The 15,409-nt window shown below is 45.0% G+C and overlaps 1 protein-coding gene across 1 annotated transcript; it reads left to right on the top strand.

The window, feature by feature from the left end:
• The first annotated feature begins 5,984 nt into the window (after window positions 1–5,984).
• On the top strand, window positions 5,985–12,641 carry GABARAPL1 (GABA type A receptor associated protein like 1). The gene is made up of 4 exons (XM_009484319.2): window positions 5,985–6,074; window positions 9,873–9,951; window positions 10,950–11,068; window positions 12,508–12,641. The coding sequence occupies exons 1-4, from the start codon at window positions 5,985–5,987 to the stop codon at window positions 12,571–12,573; spliced, it is 354 nt and encodes a 117-aa protein (XP_009482594.1). The 3' UTR covers window positions 12,574–12,641.
• Window positions 12,642–15,409: the final 2,768 nt, after the last annotated feature.

The raw sequence follows: 15,409 nt of genomic DNA, 5'->3' as shown, positions 1-15,409 counted from the left end.
ATAAGATGTGCAATAAAAAGGGAGGTTTTTAAATTCTTAGTTTTCCCCTCCTCTGCATCAAATCACCTCCACTATCTTCTTTCTCAGTTTCAAGGGGAAAAGTTGCAGGTCACTCGTACCCCGAGCTGGGTATTACCTGTGGATTTCAGCATATTTCCCTTGACCAGAACCAGTATTGCCTAACTCTCCTGTCCCTTCCTGTCTGCTCACACCCTTCTTTGCTTGTCTCACTCTTAGTTGTTAGGTGCTAAGGCAGGTACCCTCAAGTTTTTTTTACTGGCAAGATATCCAAAATATTTCAACTTCACTTGCTCAGGGATTGTTTCCTACTAAACTGACTTCAGATGAGCAATTTCAGAGAAAATATTTATAACTCTTGCACAGGATCAGCCACTCGGAACCCACAAGACATGATAAAACACCAGGTTAAAACAAACAAAAAAAACACAAGCAGATCTACAGACACTCAACCATACAAGGTTGTATATGAAAGCAAACACCAGGTGTCAGTGACTGGAAACACTTTACTCTCACCCTCAGATCTGTTATGATTCAAAGAGGTTCTCTCCTCACAAACAATCCAAAAATGAAGACAGAGTCAACAAAGACCATATGTACTTCGTGAAAAAGCAGGACCACATCCCACAAAAATATAGCAAGTTTACTTATTTACAGAGATAAACTGCTACTTGGTACCGTAATTTGCTATTATTCAGCCAGGTTTTTTTACCCCATTAGTGGTGGTTCCATCTCACTGTTGAGTCTGGACTTTGAATATACTTTGTGTGTTGTGTTATATTGGCCAATAAGCACTTTGAAATCTTTTATGCTTTCAGACTGAAAATTAAGTAGAAATATTAAATATTATTAAACATAAAGAAATTATACTAATACATGCAACATTTGAGCAAATATTCAAGTCTCAAGTCTTTTCCCCATGCTTAAGAGCAATAGGGACATGAACTGCTCACAAAGACAGAATAACATACATTAGAAATTAAATAAAATGTTTCTATTAATCATTAAATAATTTTAGGGTTTGTTCAGCTGCTGTGTACAGCCACTGGTGTCAAGTTGGCTGCACTGGAGTAGCCATTTTCTGCAGAGCACTCCAATATCCTGCACAACAAGGGAAAGAATACCATCAGAATAAATTCTCTTTAGTTATGAATTAAGTATCTGCATCCAAAGATCCCCATGCACTTTACAGACTTTAACCATGTTGTCAAGCTGCCTACGTGTCAGAGAAGCCTTAAAATTCTATTTGTAGATGGGGAAAATGATGCACAAAGTACTGAATATAACAATACCATAACCAAGTCACTGACCCTCGCTCGTTCACTCCAACCCTTGACCAAAGGGAAAAGGGTGGGACCCAAGCAAGCAAGCATAGGACAAGTGATATAGAAGGAGAAATAGCAACCAGTCTCCACTGGCTACCTTTAGCCTGCACATGGAGTAATTTGGGCTGGAACCACATGAGGGGAACAACAGTACACCGACACCATGTGCTGCGAAGGAGTTATCCACACCACCCTTAGGTTCCCCTAAAGCATGTGGTACTTGAGAAAGACTGGTATTCAGAAACATCCCACCAGCCCCACTGTTGTGTTGCTCCTTTGTTTTCACAGGACTGTAAGTAACAATGATACCATCCCCAAAACAGGCCACTCCAAACCATCAGTTGGAATAAAGGGATCTCAGACTTGTGTTATTCAGATCTGGGGTTTTGTCCTCTACTGCTTTTCACCAAGCAACAAGGTATTTTCCTTAATCTCCTCATAACGTCATTTGTATGCATTTAAGCAACTTGAGCTGAGGCTGGGCCATGCAATCAGTTTGGAAGGAATGAAAGGCTTTTTTGTAAAGAATAAGAAGCTGTAGAAAATGGACCAGTGAGACGGCAGTTCAGCACAGGCAGTACAGAGCCATTTCCTAGAGGAAAGGAAAACATCTACACAATTAGCCATTGTTTGCTGGATGTGACTAACCGTGTGCCCTCACCCAGGGCCAATGTGCCCATACTGGCTCTGAGGCTGCCAGGATCCAGTGTCAAGTGAAACTGGTGACCAGGAGTGGTGCAGGAGAGACACCAGGCAAGGACTGAAGAACTATCCATGTGCCAAGGATGGACATCAAACAGAGCAGAATCACAAGTGACTTCAGGTATGCCTTCTGTGGTTTAATCACCATTCAGACTACAAAGTAGAAGTCCTCTGACAAAAGAGGCTTTGATATGCTGAAACCACACTAAAGATTAAAAAAAAGAAAAAAAGTCAGCTTATGGAGGTACAAATGGGATAAGTACCCAAGCACAGGTACTAATGAAAGAAATATCCAAGGGAATCCAGAGTTATAGGTAGCTGAACAGCAGCTCCGGGGGGGTCCCAAGACACACCCACCTAGATGATATCTCCAAGAAACACAGGGAAAATAATGGATATTTTTATCCTTAATTCACAGAATTTTAGCCAGTTGTGTAGATATACCTAAGCTAGCTTCACTTCACAGTAGTGCACTGCAGAGCTCCCAGCAGTGCCCCTGGAGCACTGTGTGGTACGGCACAGGCTGCAAACTCTGTCCCCAGATTCTGTGTAAATATTTTTATCTCCTGCTTCCATGGCTACAGCATTGGCAACGCTTGGGGAATCCCTTTTAAAGTGAACCCCTGCCTACATAAGCTGCAGACACAGCAATACACTAAGAGTATATTGTTTTGCCTCTCTGTGGACCACTTCATGCTGGCAGTCCAGGGTAGGAAAACTAGCCAACCCCAATTTCCAGTTCCTCCCTCTAGCACACGGATCCAGAATGTGGGGTTTGTCACATGCCCATGGGCTGACATTTTAATAAGAACTCTAAGTCAGATGACTAGCTGTTTGTCACTGCTTCTGCATGTATCATCTTCCTGCCCGCTGTTGTGCCAGTGACGTTATTATTATTGAGCTGGAGGAGAGGGCTAAGGATTCAGTGCCTGATGGGGAGGAAGTGTGGAAGTGGGAGGAGCGAGGCTTGTGGCTGCACATCCAGGGCTGCGTCATCAGGGCAGAAAGAGTTCAGTAGGGAGATTTGTGATCCTCACGTGGGATTTGTTGGAGGAGAAGTCACCTAGCAATGCTCTCACAGGCCATGTCTTTGCATCACACCACAACAGAACCCTGAAACTCGGCTCTCTGGCTTGTCAACAGAAATTCAAAATAGATGCTAGCTCAGCTGCCTTGTGTATAGCCCTGGAGATGGAAACAGCGATTTACAGGACAATGTGAGTTTGAGATCAGTCTGTTAAAATTGCCGGAATGGGTTGGCAGCCTGGGTGAAACAGACTAGAAAATGTTCTCTCCTTTGTCCTTGAGGAAAAGGTATCTACATCACTACACACCTTCAATACACTTTAGCCACAGCTATGCTGCAGGCAGTTAGGAAGCAAGGAGGCCAAACACAGGTATTATAGAAAGGTGCAATGCCATGAAACCAGAGTTTTCCCCAGGTCTAAATCCTGGGATTCCTTCAGCCCAGGCTAGTCACTGTGGCACTGCACAAAAATAATGCCTTCCTTCTGACTCACCCTTCTGAGATCCTCTGACGCTACCTGCAACCATGGGGAAATGTTCACATGTCCTAGGACAGATAGAAACAAGTTGATGATGCTTCCTGTACAGACCTTATGCACATGAACTAGTGAAGGCTGGGACACCCCAGTCTATGCCATTCCCACTGTGGGCTGTTCTATCCTTAAGAGATTCGGGCATATGCTTGTTGGAGCTGACTACTGAGCTGTGCAGGAGGTCACACTACACCATACTGAGTAGTAAAAGCTTAGACACTGAAGCACCTACCAGGGTTCTTGGGGACGTGCTTCAGCCATCCAAAAGTAGATATCATGATTCAGGTGAGAAAAATCCTACCCCAACATGCCTATTTATTGCCATTGAGCACAAAGGCAGTTTAAAGTGACAGGCTCAGCTGTACATGCCTACATTGTCAGTGTAGGTGAGATTTCTATCCCATGCCCGTTTACACTCCTGTGCCACGCAAGATTATCTGGGAGCTGCCTCCATCGGAGCATATCTGCAACTAAGCAAATGTATTTCCTCCATATCTCTCCTACTTATGTTCAAGATGAGAGATCACAGCGCACCAAGGGTTTGGAGGGGGAGCATTACCAAAAGGCCTCTGAGGTCAAGCAGTGTGCTATTGACTGCAAAGGTGGGTGGTGACTGGTATATGAAACAGCTCTCCGTGAGGCAGAGGGCACAAGCTAACACCTAGGATCTGCTGTGGGGATTTGTAACAGACCCTTCCTACCCCTGGTGCCAGCATGAGTCCCACCCTTGCAGGCAACTCAAGTGTGCATATCAGTTTACAGGGATAATGCCACCAGCACTATGAGTTTCTTGGGGCAGCCGAAAGGATTTATATGAGTACTCTAGAAAAAGACCAGGGCTTTATGTTCCTCTGATCCTGGTTTTATCACTAAAGAGCATCCAGCTTGCTCTTCAATTTTTTCAGGATTCAAGCTCACCCTTTGCTATAGTCTGGATTTTTTCCATTCTAGCCACACTGTAGAAGCAGACTGCCAGCAGAACAGCAACAATGTCTTTTCTTACCCTTGTTCATTCTGAGTCAACACACTGGCACAGGGTTGAATGACATACAGGAAACCTAGGTCCTCTCACCTCTGCTGCTGGTGTGGCCTTGGAGAGCCACCTTATGCATCCGAGGCAGTCTGCTGTCCCACTCAGCCTCTACTAGTACAACTAAAACTACTACACAAATAAAAGAACATCCTTGGGAAAGTTCTGCTTCTCTGGATGAGGCGTGCATTCATTGTCCCCAGGGTAGCAGCAATTCATTTTTGTGCTCATTTGAGCATGCTGATCCATTCATTAATACCTTCTCTTTTGCTGGTCAGTAAATAATTGTGAGGCCAACTACTCCTAGAAAAAAACAAAGATATTCCAAGTATGTGTCAGCTGAGTAACTGGGCTAAAATTGGCCAGCTATTTTGGCTTGTTTGCAGACAGTTCCCTTTAACTGTCTGCTGTTTGTAATGTGCATCTGGTCTGGCACATGACGTGATACACTTTCTGCCCCTTGTTGTTAAACTGAGATGTTATAAACACGGGAATAATCCAGATCCAAGAGGGACGGTCACAAAAAGTAGCATTTTTTTTTGGTCTTACATCTCACAGCCACTTTAAGAACAGGTCAGGCTCATTACCCCCGTTGTAAACAAGCAGAGGCTTTCAAGCCTCACACTAGGGACAGGGACCCCCGCCGAGCCCCGCTCCCACGCACGGAGCGCCGCCCCACGCCGCTGCGCTGGTCGGGAGAGAGGGAGGAGCAAGGCGGCCATCCCCGCAGTCCCGGGTGGATTATGTGCCTGCTTATGCTGTATTTATAAACCCTGAGTCACGCTGCGGGGGTCGTGGTGTTGCTCAATCATATGTTTATTTTGCTGCCTTTGAACAAAATAGATTTATTATTCTTAATTTATTGATATTTATTATTTATTGCCGCGCAATAAAGCAAGGTACGAACAAAACCACGCCACCCTGCGCGGCGGAGTAGGGGCGACAAGCGAGGGCAACGCCGCGCCCCCCCCGTCACGCGTGGGCCGGCAGGTGCCACATCCCTTCTTGCCCCCCTCCCCGATCCGAGAAGGGTCTGCGCCTCCCCCCCCCCCCCACCCCACGGGCGGCGTGGACCCGAGCCCCGCCCGCCGCCAGCGAGAGCCCCCGCCCCGGCGGCACCGTGACGGCTGGTGTGTGTGTGTGTGGGGGGGGGGGAGTGGGGGTGCCTCCCCGTGACGTCACAGCGCCCAATTTGCCGTCAGCGGCTGGTGCGCTCCCGCGGCACGGCTCGGGGTTGCGCTCCGCTCGGCTGCGCTGCGCTTGCGGGGGCGTCCGGGGCTTCGCTGAGTGCCCGGCCGCAGGGGAGGGAGCCGCAGCAGCCCTCGGGAGGGAAGGTGACAGCCCGGCAGCATGAAGTTCCAGTACAAGGAAGACCACCCGTTCGAGTACAGGAAAAAAGAAGGGGAGAAAATCAGGAAGAAATATCCCGACAGAGTCCCTGTGAGTGTGGGGCGTGAGGGCAGCGGCGGCGGTCGCTGCTGGCCCGGCTTGCCTGGCAGACCTCCTCCCTCTGCCGCCTTTGTTTTCCATGTCGGCTGCTCGTCTGGCTTTGTTTTTTAAGGCAAAAGAAATGAGATTAGTAAAGACGATTGTGGTCTTGATGTTCTGATCCTCGTTGCAGGCTGCTTGTCTCTAGCTCAAAGCTATGGCTCTTTATTATGCGGGAAGGTCTGTGTTCGTGGGTGGGTTCGGGGGCGCCGGGGTGTAATACCCCCTTTTTTCTGGGATCCGCAGTCACTGGACAGCGAGAATGCTGCTAATCTTTTTCTGGCAGCCTGCGTGCGTGGGGTTGGGGGGTGGGGAAGGAGCTTACCATTAGCTCTGTAAAAATGGAGGAGAACAATGAGTGAGTTAACCGGGTAGTCTTCATAGAAAACAAGGTCTGTATCCGTGTCATCTGATACTTTTGCCTTTATTTTTATTTTACTGTCTTTTGGCCTGTCTTTTCGGTATATTCTTGCTCTGTTCTTTTCCTTTGCATGAGAGAAAAATGATACTTCTCAGTCTTTTTGCCCTCCTGTTTAATCATCCTGTGGAAAAAACGTCACTTGGAAAACAAGGTCATCTTCTAGCTAAACTTTGCTTCCTCATCCTTAGGTCTCTTTGGAGTGCCCATGGAAAACTTAGAGCTTTATAATTACTAACAATAATTGGAAAAAAGAAATGACAAATCAAATTGATTTTTTTTTTTTTTTGGTTCCTTTTTAATAAACGTTTTGCATATGTTCTTTCTTTCCATCCCCACTGGAGAGGTCTGTCCTAGATTTACTGCCCACGGGTACTGCATGCAAAATAACTTAGACTCCCCTGTAAATCTAAGGGCAAGGGGAAACAGTTGCACCACATGTTTTCCCTGCAGGCTAAAACCATTTTTTATCTTGGGAGCAGCCCTCAACTGGGCTTGCAAAAGTGTTTGGAAGTCAGTATTTGCGTGCCTTTGTCCTAGCTGGTTTTGGGACCCCTGGCATGGCACAGCAGGTTGAGCATGCAGCGAGTCAATGGTGAAGTGTATGCGGTTCTGTGGTTTATGATGAGGACCGCAGAGGGCTCTGTAGGTCAGGAGTGAGACAAGCTGTAAACCGAGGATTAACATGGCAGATTGTACAGCAGATCACGATAGATGTGTGTGGAAGAGCCGCGTGGGGAGCCCAGGGCCAGACCCAGTCTGGCAAGAGGTAAAAGAGGTCAAGACAGGGGGACGTCAGCAGATCTTTATGGAGAAAGCCACAACCAGAATAACAAGGTATGCTGTAGTTAAGGATAAATGAAAACAACGCATGGCGAGGCCCTGATGTGAGTTGTCAGGGGTAGCCTGTTGTCAGAGCTGCATACAGAGCAAATGAATGCGGCAGACAACTGTTCTTTACATCACTTCTGTCTCTGCCCTTCCTGACAGCAAGATCCTTGAAGATGACATCCATTTGGCTGCCTACACTGCAGTGCCCTGATACATCTCAGCATTTTGCTGAGGTTATACTGTTGGCATGGTCCCACACTACCACAGTCACCACCCAGCAACAACAGACATACAGATAATCTGTATCTGCCCTTTGGGTTTTCTTCGTAGGTTTGTTTGTGTGTGAAGTGTTTAGTGCTTCAGAAGAGATACCTGTGTTATTAGACAAACTGACTACAGTTGATAGTCAGATTAGCAGAGCACCTCCATTCCTTCCCTGCCTCTTTGCAAGACGGAGATCTCTCTTAAGCTCAGTGGTGATCTGATTTAAATCTTTCCTAGGGTCTTAGAAGCCCCAGCAGTCTCATCTCTCCGTCTTAGAAGCCCCAGCAGTCTCAGCTCTCCCTCATAGGCATGACTTCTTTTCCTGTATTATCTAATAACCAAGCTACAAGCCATCCTTTTGAGTCAGGGTGGTCTGATGTGACAGACCTGATTGTGTGCTGCTAGCTAGCAGTTCTGCTTGTCAGTAGTTTTTGAAATTGGAGGCAAGAACTAAAGGTTTCTCTCCACTGCAGTTTATTGTTTTAGATATTGCCTTGTTGGATGTGTAGGTAAAAGAATGTGCAAAGTGCTATTGCTGTTCAGCCTGCACCTGTTCAGTGAGGTTGTGGAATTGTCCTTCCTTCACAGCACTTACCAAACGCATCTTGCAGGGAAATGCGTGTCCTACCACAAACTGCCTGAAAGAGCTTGAATGCCTAGCCCTAATTGAAGTGCCTGAAGTTCCTGAAGTAGCAGAGATGACCACACTTCTATTTTAAAAAAACAAACTTAGAATTTTCAGGAGTTTTGGCTGTGTTGGCAGCATCTGAATGGAGCACAGTGAAGAGATGTCCAAGCTAGCATCTCTGCGGGGTGACATGCTTTGCAGATATTCAGTTGGGTCTAGAAAGGAGTCAAGTTAAATTAGCATGGCACTTTGTCCAGGCCAAATACAGCAGGCTCATCACTGTAACTTTTTTTCTCTTGCATAGTGTCTCACTGATGTCACAACACCGTTTTGCTTCTGAAGAAGGCTTAGTCCGCAGCCTTTTCTGTTATACAACAGATACAGTTGCTGATTTGGGTTGCCAAAGAGCTAAGGGAGTATGGAGCCCTTACAAACAAGTCCCATGGTGTCTCATATGGAGTATTTACAATTATAGGGTCTAACAGAATTAAAAAGTTGAGGAGGTTCAGAAAAATCCACTTTCTTGTTTAGATGGTCAAAATGGCTTCTGCAGAACAGCAAGCCACATAGATTGAATCATGTAATGTATCTCTTACCAGTTCAAAAATACGTATCCCCAAAAAACTGCCTTCAATTTTTTTCTGCACAAACCCAGTAGTTCCGTGGAAACATACTTCCAGCCTTTGGAAAGGTTTCCAAGGCTTTTCATGGAAGGAGATCAGGTCATTTTGGAATACTTCCTGCTTCTGAGGTAAACATTTTGCCTAGCTCTAGTAACAAAAATTTTCGTGTAGCAGAAGATCTCTTTGTTTGTCCTTAAAGCTGCTGAGCTTCATGTTTTTCTATGTTGTAATGTCATTAGAATATAATGAGGATTAGTATTTTGTGCCAAAGGTCTCTGTGGGTCCAGTTGCCCAGATGGTAGCCTGGTTTTTAATTGTTAGATATTTATATGAATAAAGAAATGTCCATTACTATGTGAAGTAGGGAAAATAACCTTAAAGGATATGAATTTCAGAGTAGAAGATAATGACTGAAGAACTGGGGATTAAAGAAGAAAAAACATTCCCCAATGAGCTGTAGTTTCTCTTTAATTCTTCATTCTAGAGCACTTGGTATTGGTGAATGTAGAAATTAGGATGTAGGGCTACTGGGATTAGGGCTGATTTTGTGCTAGGCAGTTTGGAACTGTAACCTGGAAACAGTTCAATTTACTTGTGTTACTTCTTGTGTTCATGCATTAGCCTCCTGGCAGCTCCTTCACACAAAATTAACCTGCATTGGGACCATCAAGGTGACCTGTTTTTTTTTTTTGTTCTCAGCTATTATGGTTTATTTTTATGTCTGTTCCAGTCTCCATTTTTTACTCACTGTGCTTACTGCTTCAGTCTTGGGCTCCCAGCACAGCTATTGCCAGTGATTTTAAGTTGTCTTCTCACCTATCTGTTGTTAATGTTGCGTATTTGTTATGGATTAAATAAATTTCTAAAGGCCTGGTAGCACCATCTCTCTCAAAAGGTAATATCCTTTTCCACTGATGCTTTTTGGTGCATTTTGTTTTATGATACTCATGGGTTGTTTCTTGCTTTCTTTCACTCTGTCTCTTCAGGTAATTGTGGAAAAAGCACCAAAAGCCAGAGTACCTGACCTAGACAAAAGGAAGTATCTTGTGCCTTCTGACCTCACAGGTAACAAAGTCTACCTCCTTTCTTCTTGATTTTCAGTGAGGTCTCAGAAGTGCTTTTTACTCTATGATCGGCAGCAAGAAAATATTCGGGCAGGGTCAACATCTTATCATTACCCCAGTTTACCTGGCTGTCCTTGTTATATTTATGTACCTTACAGCCTGGATTACAACATGCAGAATTCTCTGAGGTCTTCTGAGGTGTCCCACTGACTTAGCTAACATGCATGTGTCACAACTGACTTCTAGCCATGATGAAAATGACTGAATTGTGTATCATAGGCAGTAGCATAATCATCAGTCAGTGGTGACCTAGCTGCAGAGTTGCCAGAGGCTGTATCCTTGTTGCAGGAAGAGACAAGTTCTTGAAGTAGTCCCATCGTTTTCCACCCCTGTGGTTTTGGAGTCATGGCTACAAAGTTCCTTTTCCAAATGGTCATGGCCATTTTGTGTGTGATTACATTTGTTTTCATTTGAGAACATGAATGAGCTAAAGGAACAGCATTTCTTTTTCTTGCAGTATATAATGGATTGCGGAATACTCTCTTGTGCAAAGTAGCTCAAGCAAATAGCAAGGAATTTATTTTCAGGAATTCATTTTCAGGAATGGTATGACCATTTACACCAAGGCTAAATCCTCCAAGGTGTCCTTGATCTATAGGATTTAAAGGTTAATCTAGTTAGAGGTCTTCCCACCAATCCCTGCAGTAGAGCATTTCATACCATGGTAGGTGGAGTGTGGATTTAGAGGGTACATGGCCTGGGGCACGTATCTCAGAAACTGCCAGCTCTGAGTGGATTGGCTGCTAATGTGGTTACAGTCATTAAATTACTGCTTTCTTTCCTGCGTTGTTCATTTTTCCATGCTTTTTACATACAGCATGTGACTTCCACCACCAAAAGAAAACAACCATGGTCAGGGTTAAAAAAAACCAAACAAAACAAACCCCAAACCAAAACGTTCTTTCTACATCTAAGGCATTCTCCTCTGTTCCTCTTCAGTTGGCCAGTTCTACTTCTTAATCCGAAAGCGGATTCACCTGAGGCCGGAAGATGCCCTGTTCTTCTTTGTCAATAATACCATCCCTCCCACCAGTGCTACCATGGGCCAGCTGTACGAGGTAAGCCTGGCCCATCTCTTTCTCCTTCTGTCGGAGTGTCCGGAAGAACGCATATCCTCACTGAAGGACAACTGAGCACTACTCAACTGGCAGTGGGTGCAGCTTGGTTACAGATGCCTGAACACGGACCCCCTTGGCCTGGGCTGTATCCCATCATCTGTTTAGGGAAGTTCCGTCCTGCAGTTATAAAGAGGAGCCCCAGGGAGCCTCATCATTTTAATTGTTTGTTTGCTAGTTGAAAGGGTGGTTGTATCAGGTGGTAAATAGTTGCCCCAGCAGTGATATGTTGGTCCTACTATTTTCACAAAGTATTGAAATAAACTACATATATTTAGAGGAATTACTGTGTCTGGGGCAGAGGGTGGAACATATGCACTAGCTTTCCTGTTCATATAGAAGAGATTTCCTTTTAGCCAGTGAAAGAACACAGTATCACTGGGCAACCAACTGTCTATAAATAAGTATGTTGTCAAGGAACACTTATTCTTTGTTCAGAATTACTTTTTCATAGCTTGTACTGTATATATGAGGATCTTGTAGGACACTGTGAACATTGCCACCCAGCATTTCCACTGAGCAGTGTTATTTGATTGACCTTAAAGGCATATTCTATGCCCATGAGAGGAATGTTCCTCAATTATGTAGCCATTATATCATGGCTGGGTTGCAGCCTGGATTGATTTCTCCTTGATTTCTCCTTCTGCTGTGTTAGTGTTTTAATAGGAGAGTTCCAGTATGGTGCTGTGAGCCTTATTTGACCTATTACTTTTTGACAATAACTGGACAATGTGTATGTGGACTGATGAAGATAATATAAGATTAACACATGCAGGGAGTTTTCCAAATCTGGTTGTGTAGGAAGAAGCTATGTCTAACTGTCCAGAGCTGAGATCAGGACTCTGTTCCTGGCGCTCTGCAGACTTTTTGTGTCAGTGTAATCACTTAACATCTCAGCTTTGCTGCCCAAATGTACAACAGGACTAGAAATACAGCCACTTGTCAAAGTGTTCCAGAAAATGACAAATATAACCACATTTACCAAATACTGAAGTATCGAGAGGTGATTTTTGAGTTGTTAAAGACTTCCAAGTCTCTCGTCTCAATCTTAAGGCCATGCCACCGCTGGGATTCTGGTGCGCAGCCTGGAACAGTCAGAGCTGTTTCTGTCGCATGTCTGCAGCACACTCTGGCTGTGGCTTTTCAAGTAAATTCACTGTGTCCAGAAATGTGCCATGCCTGAATTTAGAAGTAGAGCTGTGGCCAGAGAGAGGAAGTTGCTATACACTCTCTTTGGTACAAGGAAATGAAGCCTTTGGTGTAAAGGAGGAGAAATGCTGAAAGAGAGGTTATGTCCTTTTGTTACAATGATCTCTTGGTTGGGATTTTTCACATGTAATGAGGGCTTTGGTTTGTTACTTTCTCCCTTTTTCTCCTTGCAGGATAACCACGAGGAGGACTATTTTCTCTATGTGGCCTACAGCGATGAGAGCGTCTACGGCAAGTGAGCACCAGACCCCTAGGCATGCAGGCGAGATGGACTGATGGAATGGATTTGGGGAGGGGGGGTGTTGGAGAGGAGGAAGGAGAATGCCTGAGAAGAGGGGAAGAGAACTGGAAGTGAACCACATGCACAATGCCATCACCTTTCATGCATTAATTATAACCATTATTTTTTAAATTGAGGGGAGGGAGGGTAGGGGACAGTGTATGAAAGGGTGAGCTGAAAGGCTAACGAGGAGTTCGCACTGAGGGATGGGGAGATTCCGCTGTTCATAGTTCTCTTGCCACAGCTGGAAGTAGTTAGCCAGTACTGGAGGCTGCTAGACAAGCCAGTGTGGTGGAGCTCCGGGAGAGTGGCTGGGCACGATGGCCATTTTTGTGTAACCCTTTCATTGGATGAAGAAGGCATGCCATGTATTGTACACTGACCTTGTCACGCCTTGCCCATGGCATGGGCTGCACTCCCGTGAGCATTCAGTGAGCTGTGAAATACTTCACTCTGCCTGCACAAGGCTGTCCTGCGCTGACAGTCCTCACTCCAGCTGCTACCTGTGAAGTGTTTCAAGAGTACTGTGTTTCCTGTCATTAGTATTAGAAGGGCTAACTCCGAGGGCTGGGAACTCCTCAGCTGTGAGATGTGAAGGTTGGGGAAAAAAAGGAAGGATTTTATTTTTTTCCTGTGTTGCTGTAATTGCAAGTGCTGGACAGAAAAATTTGAGGCGACCCTTTTGTTCTTTTCAGTGAAGCCAACTGATAAACTCATACGCATAGAGCTAGAAAGGACCTCAAGAGACTGACTAGCCCACTCCAGCTCTGAGACAGGACTGAGTATGCCAAACATGTCCACCATGGCTGCTCATCTAACTTGTTCGTAGTGAAATTCACTGAGGCAGATCCTGGAGGCTGCTGAGATTGTCTCTTCAGTTCCTAGCTAGCTTACAAGTGAGAGAGCTTTTCTTGCTACCTAACTTTAGTGTCCCTTGCTGTGCATTAAGGCAACTAACTACTAATGGTCTTGTTATTGGTGAACACAGAAAATTATCTATCAGTGTTGTCCTTGTACCAATCTTCTGCAGAATTGAAGATGGCAGAAGTCCTGTGGGTTTAGCCTTGCCTTCCATGTCTCATCCCTGTACAGCTCTTGCACCACATGCACAAGCGGAAGAAATCAGTTGCTCCCACATATGTTTTGCTGGCTTTTTGTGATTGGACAACAATGCCACTCTTCACCACAAGAGAGGTGCTTTTAGAGTTGAAGGGCAAGGGGAATAGATTCTCTGTAGATTTTTTTAAAATTATTTCATTTTAAGCCAGTGGTGTTTTTAGAAAGGTGCCAGACAGATGCTGTCCTGTGCAAGCCTTATGCTGTAATGCCGAAGCAGTTTCTTCCCAGTGGCACAAACAGCAGATTTTCCCATAACTGCCATAACTCTGATGAAAGGATGGGGTTTGGGGAGTGAGCTTTCAGGAAAATTCTGGGATTTTATCTAAAAATCAAAGACCTGAATTACTGTAAGCATTCCTACATTTAAGGGAGGGACCAAGAGGGAGGAAAAGACAAGAAGGATGAAGAAGACAGGCAGATTCCAAAACAAGTTGAGGATGTTTGCTCTATTTACATGAAGTTAGATCCCAGTTCTCTGCATTCCTCAGGAATGAGAAATCAAGATGAGTGCTCCTCTGATTGTGGGAGACAGGAAATCAGGTTTCAGCCTTCTCTGACTGTTGTTCCACAGAGGTACTCGAGGCAGAAGAGCAGGCTGGGAGTGTGAAGTGGGAGTCACTGGCAGAACTGTGTGAAGGTCAGGGAAGGCAGCATAGTGGGGCAGGAGGGTCCCTGCCTGTGTGGTGCGGGAAGTAGCAGAAGAATGGGATAGAAAGGAGGGAGCACAAAGGATGTAAACAGAGGAGTCGTAACGGGCAGACAGAAAATGGGGGAACAAAGGATGAAATGAGTGGGTTAATATTCCCCAGTTTTTCATCCTGAACTTCAGGTTTGCTGTTCCATCATGTGCTCATCTGGAATAAATGCATTTGGATGAGTTGTACCTACTGCCAACTTAGATAACTTCAGTTTCTGCCTGCAGTGCTCAGTCCTCTCTTTTTGGCCCAGTCCTCCAATTATCAGGCTCTTTTCACATCCCTTGGGTGTAAGTCTGCATCAGTCTCTTGTTTTAGGAAGCTCTGAATGTTCTGAAGCAAAGAACAGACTCAGGAGACTTTCTAGGATAAAAGACAAGATGCAGGCAGATGGTGTGCATCTCTCTGCTGCTGTCCCACTTGCTCACGCACGTGCTGCCAAGCACGTGGTTGTGCGTTGTCTCAAATGAGCCCGTGCTTAGGCACACTCAGGGGAGAAAGAGTTGGCATCTGGGGTGCTTGGTTTTGTGTACAGACTTCCCCTCCTGCTGCTGGGTTTATAAGTTACATGTGTGGGACTAATCTCAGCCGTTTGTTACATGTAGAGTTTACAATTTAATTTAGTTATTTTACCATTCTTTTAACTGGATTGTGGCATTTACTTCTGTTTTTGCGCTAGTCCGGTATTGTACAAGGTAACGATGGTAATTCTTTTTTGTGTTGGTTAGCTGCAGGTTCTTGTAAAATAAAGTTCATACTAATTGAGCTAAATCAACCAATCAATAAAAACGCATTTGAAAATCACAAGCTTGGTCCAAAGTGGGTGACTATAGCATTTCTCCCCACATATGTGCTTGTAAATAAAGGGGCAGCTTTGTCAGAACTTCTTCCTGCTACTTTTTCCCAGAACTTTGGATTTCCTCTGTCCTGTCTACCAGGACAAGTCACATCTCTCCTTCTTTTGGTTATGTGGCACACACA

The sequence above is a fragment of the Pelecanus crispus genome, chromosome 1 (genome assembly GCF_030463565.1).
Source record: "Pelecanus crispus isolate bPelCri1 chromosome 1, bPelCri1.pri, whole genome shotgun sequence".
NCBI lineage: Eukaryota > Metazoa > Chordata > Aves > Pelecaniformes > Pelecanidae > Pelecanus > Pelecanus crispus.
The sequence above is the reverse complement of the archived record's forward strand: the minus strand, read 5'-3'. Positions and strand labels throughout refer to the sequence as shown.